At 46.7% G+C, this 7,049-nt stretch overlaps 1 protein-coding gene across 1 annotated transcript in view; it reads right to left on the reverse strand.

The window, feature by feature from the left end:
• CBX7 (chromobox homolog 7) overlaps nt 1-7,049 on the reverse strand; it is a 34,646-nt gene that overhangs the window by 3,440 nt on the left and 24,157 nt on the right. Inside the window, exons 2-5 of the mRNA XM_009322522.1 lie at nt 5,910-5,953; nt 1,995-2,060; nt 1,404-1,470; nt 457-796 (exon numbers count right to left, since the gene is read on the reverse strand). Coding sequence (XP_009320797.1) covers nt 457-796; nt 1,404-1,470; nt 1,995-2,060; nt 5,910-5,953 — 517 coding nt within the window. The remainder of the gene's footprint in view (nt 1-456; nt 797-1,403; nt 1,471-1,994; nt 2,061-5,909; nt 5,954-7,049) is intronic.

Raw genomic sequence — 7,049 nt, forward strand, 5'->3', positions numbered from 1 at the left:
GTATGTTCCTCAGAGCAGCACTATGAGAGGAGTGCTGGTGTCCAAGCTTGTCCACTGCCAGCCAAGCTCCTTGTGGCAGAGCAGCAGGCTGAACACATGCAGGTATGTGGACAGAGGCAGAGTTCATCACTGTCACCCCTGCATGTCAGCTCTGCTGGGAGGAAACTAGAAGAGGGGAGTAACTTGCAGTATCTTCCACATGTTTTCTAACACTGGGAGGGGCGTCACTGATAGGAGACTACAGAGGCGACAGCACCAAAAAAGCAGATTAAGACGTGCTGTTCATCCAAACAAGAAAGTAACTTGCAGACAAAAGGGCCACAATGTGAGCCAGCAACAGCTGCTCTGAGGACCTGACCTAAACCACAATCCCAGGATGAGGCAAGCAAGGAGGAAGCATGCAGAGCATCCTTCACATGCCCCAGAACTTCACAGCCAAGGAGTGTCTGGCCTTACCTTCTTTGCTGGTGTGCTCCATGGCCTCCCAGTCCTCAGGGCCCTGCCTGGCCTCCAGGCCCACTGCATCATTCAGGAAGAACTCATGCCTGCAGTTTCGGCTCTCCAGGCTCGCCATGCGGGGGAACTTCTTCCTTGACAGTCGCAGGTACTTCTGGTTTTTGCGTTGCTTCCGGAGAGAGAATGGCAGGACTGCTCCCCCAGTCTTCTCTGAGAACTCTGCCTGCCCTGGCTTGGACCCTGGCAGGCTACTGTCTCCTCCTCCAAACCTCCGTGCAAGAGAGAAACAGAGCTTCTCCTTTCCCTTGTGGGCACTCCTCAAGTCCATGCCATACAGGCGCTGCCAAGACATCAATGCAGCACGGGTCAGAGCAGAAATCTGATAATACAGTCAGGGGTCCCACCTGGGAGCCAGGAAACTATTCTTTGTTCAGTCCCTGAACATCTAGATGAGCTAGGGTAAGTTGTGCTGCTTCTACAACACTGTTTCTCTCACCTCTTCAACTGCCATCTAAGCTCTTCCTAACATGTGCTTCCTAGGACTGGCTGCTTTGCTTGGCAGCAGTCAAAGCGTGCTGGAACTCCACTTCCAACCAGCGGCTACCTTTAACATGATGGAAAGTCCAAGCCCAACACGAAATTAAAAGAGCACGCAAACCAGGTAACCAGCAACCACCCAAGCCCAAAGTTTATAAAATCCTAGTTCAGAGAGCAAGAACTGTTGTTGGTTTGGTTTTTTTGTTTTGCTTTTTTAAAGACAAATTAGCCAGCTCTTCAGCTAACAGGTTACAACTATCTGCCTACCCACTGATTTCACGTTGTTGTGTTAGCTTGTTACCTCCAATTTTGTCCATGCAACAGCAAACGGACAGTTTCCACCTCCCTGTGAGCAGAGGAGCAGCACAGCAGCTAATGAGTTAGAAATACACAGAAGAGCAAGAGGCTACCTGCAGTAGGAGGCGCTTTGGTTTGGGGCCTCTTTTCCTGTACCCCGACGCACGGTCTCTCTCTTCCCTGTGAAAGAGGAACACAAATCAAACTGAGTACTAAATACCACAGCACGAAGCTTAGTCAGGACTTCTACCTTTCGCAGCACAGCTCCCCCATTTCCTTCATTAAAACCCAATGGTGACCAGTGTGGACTTGGAAAACATCCCAGAATTGCTTCTTGTAGGAGTGAAAGCCTTGCAATAAGGGCATTTCTCTGGTTCAGCTGATCAAGGATGGGTTAGAGGAACTTATCACCTCGCATCACTCCAGTCCAGCCCTGGACCTGATTAAAACCTGAGACTGACTGCTCTTTGGCTCAATGCTGATTGTTCTTGGCCTCATTTCCTGAACAGTGCCCATCAGAGCTGCTTTAACTCTGCCTTGTCCGCCTCAGCCAACACCAGGATACAGAGATCAAGCAGGATTCGTTGCTATACATCTCATCTTTGACTGAAGTAGGGACAACAGGGGCACTTTACGCACACTACGAAATAAAGACACTATTTCCTTTTCCTGTGTCCAGGGAGAGAAAGAACACGCGCCCTTACTTTTCTTCATAAGCCACTACCAGGCGAGGGTCCAAGATATGATCCTCTGGCTCCCATGTGCTGTATCTGAAGAAAAACGTAAGGAATATAAAGTAAACAATACTTTAATGAAACATTCCCTCTGCAGGCCTGCTACCAGTGTGCTCCAGCCCTGGATACTGTCTTCACAAGTGTCAGTGGGGCCTGCCACAACATTGCGAGAGCTCTGAGGAATCCCAGCCATTCCCTCCCCAACTTCCCGCAGACACCACCTCCCCTTCCCAAAACAGGCAGGGCCAAGTGTCAAGCAGCTCTTTGTAGAACAGGGAAGGCTTTCCTCCCCAGGGCCCCCTCCACGCTGTTTGCAAAGCCTGCGCAGGCACTTGCAAACTGATTTTAAGTCAATGCCTAAACAGGTCTCATCTGCAGCACTCCCTCAAATCCAACAAACCCCATGGAACAATGAGACGTGATTTGATACAGCTTTCTGAAAAATAGGTCTCTCTTAATTTAGAGTGCTCAAGAGTAAGTACGCTTTCTCACCTGCATTATTAATTACCTCTAATCACTGGAGCTGAAAGTATTCATTTAAGAAGAGTTTAATTTTTCTCCACTGATGCCATTTGACTAAACATGTTTAGACCTGGGCCCCGAGGCAAGTTGATGGCGACTTTCCAACTATTCCTCCTCTTGCTCAACTCCCCCTGCAGGTTATTTCTATCTAGCAGAGGTCATCAGTATTTCTGTATCAGCGCAGGAGGAACCCATCTGCATTGTGGTCAGGGCTACCAAAACTACTCAAAATAAGCTTGATGCTCTGAAAGTAGCCTGTGAGCAGTGTCACTCAGTGCCCCATCTCCCTCCTCGATTGCCAGACAGCTGTGACAAGAGTCAGATGCTCAGGAAAGGACTGAAACCACCCAGCAGGCCATGCCAAAAATGGTTCCCAAGGGGCACAGCTGCACTTAATACCAGGGAGAAGCAGCCAAAAACTCCCATTGTGGAAGGTGAAAGGATCACAAGGCGGTCCTCATGGCGTGTTTGCTTCTAAGGGGCCATGTTTGCCCAGAAAAGGTGGGTAGCATGCCTCTACCATACAAACTCAAAGGCAAGAAAGCAAGTCTGAAACGCCAAATGACTCAGAACATTAATTTTCCTGGAATGTGAGGTCCGGGGCCTGGAGGCAGAGTCCCTCCCAGCCCCTGGGGAGGAGGGCCAGAGAGGAGCCACATGCAGGTGGGCAAGGGTGCATTTGTATCAGTGCTTTTAAACAGGGGGAAAGCATTTTAGGATGTTTACATTTCTGGATGAAGTACAAACCGCACATGAGGGCATGCAATACATGCATATATGTACACAGGGAGGTGGTTTGGGAATGGTTCTCCCTTTCATCTCTCCATTAGACAGAAGAAAGGTACTGAAATATAGGAACATTCCTGAAGAATGGTTCTAGAAATGAAAGTACAATTCTTTTACAAAAGGGAGAAACAAAAATATGAAATTCAGATATCCCAAGGTGCACTGTACATCAGAGAGTTAAAAACAGACATGTCTTCATAACCAGCTGATCCCTCCCTCCCTTCTTTGCTCAAGCCTCCTGCAGCAACCTGACTGTGAGCTGTCAAAGCCAAGATGCTGTTTGAACAGAGGAAGGTTTCCTCCCAGCTGCAGGGATTCTGGCACTCATTCTACAAATGTAAGAAAAATAATAACACGAGGGGGGAAAAAAGACATCTGATTGCTTTTCATGGGCAGGAGAAGAAAGGGGATTTGCTTTTAAAAAAAACCTGGTGGGTGTTGCCTTTTTCTCTGCAGCTCAGTTTCTGGCTTCGCTGCAGTGGCAAAACACTGCATATAAAAAAAACATGGTTCAGTTTGCCACGCGCGCGCGCACACACACACGCACACAGAGCTATATATACGGGTACACATAGCCCGGGCTGCAGCAGAACTGCAGAGAGCAGGCACTCTGGAAAACATAGATCATATGATCTGCCTTCCCCCTCCCTCTACTCCTCCTCTTCCCCCTCCCCTCTTAACTCCAACACAAGTTGTAAACAAGCTTGTAGCTAGAATCAGATTGTAACTCTTCCATTCCCTGACTCCAGCAGTACAATCCAGAAATCTGAGGTGCAGGGCATTAATAAGAATTTTTTATTAAAAAGAAAAAAAAAGTGAAATATCAATTACATGGGAAAGCAGCAAACTACTGACCTATACTTATTCCCTTCCATGAAGCCTCCAATGGGGAATGATGGGATAACTGGTACAGAGATTACAAAGAGCAATGCGACAAAGTTGGGGAGGGGAATGAAGAGAAATACGACATGGGATGAGAAAATGGAGTACACTGGAGTTTGGGGGAAGAGGGAGGGTGTTTGGACATGTCACAGCATCAAAAGAAGGGAACCCTGACACCCCTTTGCTCCCTGGGCAGAAGGCTGTGCTTTTAATTCCCAAAAGAGAGTTTTTGGCTCCCCCAGAGTTCCAAGGCACAGGACAAGGAAAGGCAGCAGTAAGAATAAGGGCTGCTCTGTCCAAGGAAACATTACGCCATGCCTCAGCCCACCTTCTTGGCAAGTGACTTTACAAGAGAAGGACCTCAATGCATTTGTTGAAAGGAGAATGGAATAAACATCAGTATTCTGGCCAAAAGGGGATGGTGCCTCACAGACTACAAATACATTTTCCAACCTCTACCAGAGATTAAATTAGGCTTGGCTACCTAGAAGGCTGAAGCAGTCCAAGAACTGACCCACACTATATGGCAACCGGTGTTCAACAAGTGCACAAGGTTACACTTTGACAGCAGAACTTAGAGTCAAGAACAAAGTCACCCTTTCCCACCGCCACCACAGAGGGGAAGCTGCTTATATTCACACATGCCCTATAAGCACAAGGATCAGGCATGAGGATCAGGCACACAGGAACATATTTCAACTTCTTGGACACCAGATACAATCTGTCAGGACCATCCTAGCGGGCCCCGCTTTGCAACTGCAAGGACAAACCCATAAAAGCAGCCCCCTTTGCTTAGCAACGCGCAGTGCAACTGCATGTGTAATGTAGTTGTACCCACGCATTGTGTATGTACACACAGTTGCAAACAGAAAAGCAAAGACAGGGCCCCATATGGGTTGGCCAGGAGGCTGTTCTACTAGACTGCAAGCTAACATAGTAATATTCTCCAGCTACCTAATCCTTTTAATCTCAAAGCATTTTACAGACTGTTTAGGCACAGAACAATCAATTCTTCAGAGGCAGATGCATTTTAATAAGAGAACTGTCTGTAAACGGTGCACAGCAATGCTGCAGAAAGATGATTTTTTTTTTCCTTTTTGCAACATAGCAACCAAAGCAAAAGCAGAAAAGGTACTCAAAAGAACAGAAGGTTTCAGACAAGGAAATGAAGGCATGGCGGTAATTTTCAAGGGACAAAGATCACCTGCATTTGGCTACAATCAATAAATCTGAAACATTGCCCCTTTCCGTGTGTGAATTGCAGAAGGGAAGCAGTAGGACAACAAGACAAGACCGTCAGCTTGTTTTCTATTTTAAAAGACTGCATATAGCACTAAAAATAAAGTAGGGTCCTCTTGGTGCTGACTCAGAAAAGTAGGAGCCATTCCAAGTTCAGAAGAATCAGGGTTCCCTGTTGAACTCATAATGAATTTAAAAACATTTGTATCTAGAAAGCATCTCAACGGAATATTTCAGTGGTAGCAAAAACCAGTCAGAATAGACTGGCACAGGGTTTGTATCCCTCAGCTGCCAGTCCAGAAATAGATTTGGTTTTGGTTTGTGGCTCTTTGTTTTTGTTTATCGTTGTTGGAATGAGGCACAAAAGGTTACCCATTAAGAATGAGATGCTCAGTTGCAGAGATACAGTATAAGCTATTACCGAATATTAAAGAAAAAAAGACAAGTAAAACTTACTTTGGGGGCCATCCTTTCCACTTCACCAGGTATTCTACTTTACCCTAAGGGCAGAAAAAGGAAGAAGAAAACAGGTGACCTCTGCAATCAAATATGGGCTACAGTAAGAGATGCAACCAATCAACATGACTCAACTCCGCAACTGAAAAGTTCATTTCCCATCACTTTGTTTTCAAAACAAAGCCACTTTCTCATTCAACTACACTTGCTATACCTTTTTCCCCAGAAAATGGGCACACAGGGGTATTTAAGCGTGCTTGAACTACCATCAGCTTGGGATCATACCTTTGCAGAAGCCTAGCAGGCAGAACCCCGAAGGCCAACTGGAGAGCAAAACTGCAACCATTCCTGCATTTACAGGCAATCCTACAAGTCAGCACGCATGAACGCGAGAGGGAGATGTATGCCAGGAGCAAGTGTCAGAGGAATTTTTTTTAAGCAGAGAGAAGAAATGCAATATTTCAGAACCCATGAAGCATCTCTTTGGCATGTTCCCTGCCAGTTGCTCCACGTTTTACTCAAACACTGGTCCATCTATCACAGTCACTCAACCTTTTGACCCAAGCAAACAGCAGCTCACAACTGAAGTTCAGAGTTATCCATTTATTTGTTGACTCTAAGTAGAAGATTTAAAAAGCAAAAAAAGCAATAAAAAAAGAAAAAAAAAGCAGTGATAGGAAACCATGTTCAAGGGCTCCTGAGGAATGTGCACAACTATTAAAATCTTTAATATACTGAGGGGCTTGTTAAGCACTTCCCAAAGCATGGCAGAGGCCTTCACGCGTGCAGGATGACCACCCCTTGAAGTGCCAGTATTGCAGCTGCAGACACCTTTACACGACAGAACAGCAAGCAAAGCGCTCGGGCACTCGAGACAGAGGACCCCTTCCATTTTCCTCATGGGGGGCTCATCAGCTTCCCAATGTTTGAAAACACTGCCCTGTAAGGAACTTTCCGCCAGAGGATCTCTACACGCTGCATGCTTACGGGTTAATCCTCCTAACACCCCGTGGGGACGGAGAGCGTTTTCACAGCTGGGGAAACTGAGTCACTAAGCTGGCCGCCAAACCCTTCCAAACCCGCTCTTGATTCGGGGTGTCCGGTTTGTTGCCACCAGCACCGATTTTGCAGAAACCGACC

Source organism: Pygoscelis adeliae, unplaced genomic scaffold (genome assembly GCF_000699105.1).
Source record: "Pygoscelis adeliae isolate BGI_AS28 unplaced genomic scaffold, ASM69910v1 Scaffold60, whole genome shotgun sequence".
Taxonomy (NCBI): Eukaryota; Metazoa; Chordata; class Aves; order Sphenisciformes; family Spheniscidae; genus Pygoscelis; species Pygoscelis adeliae.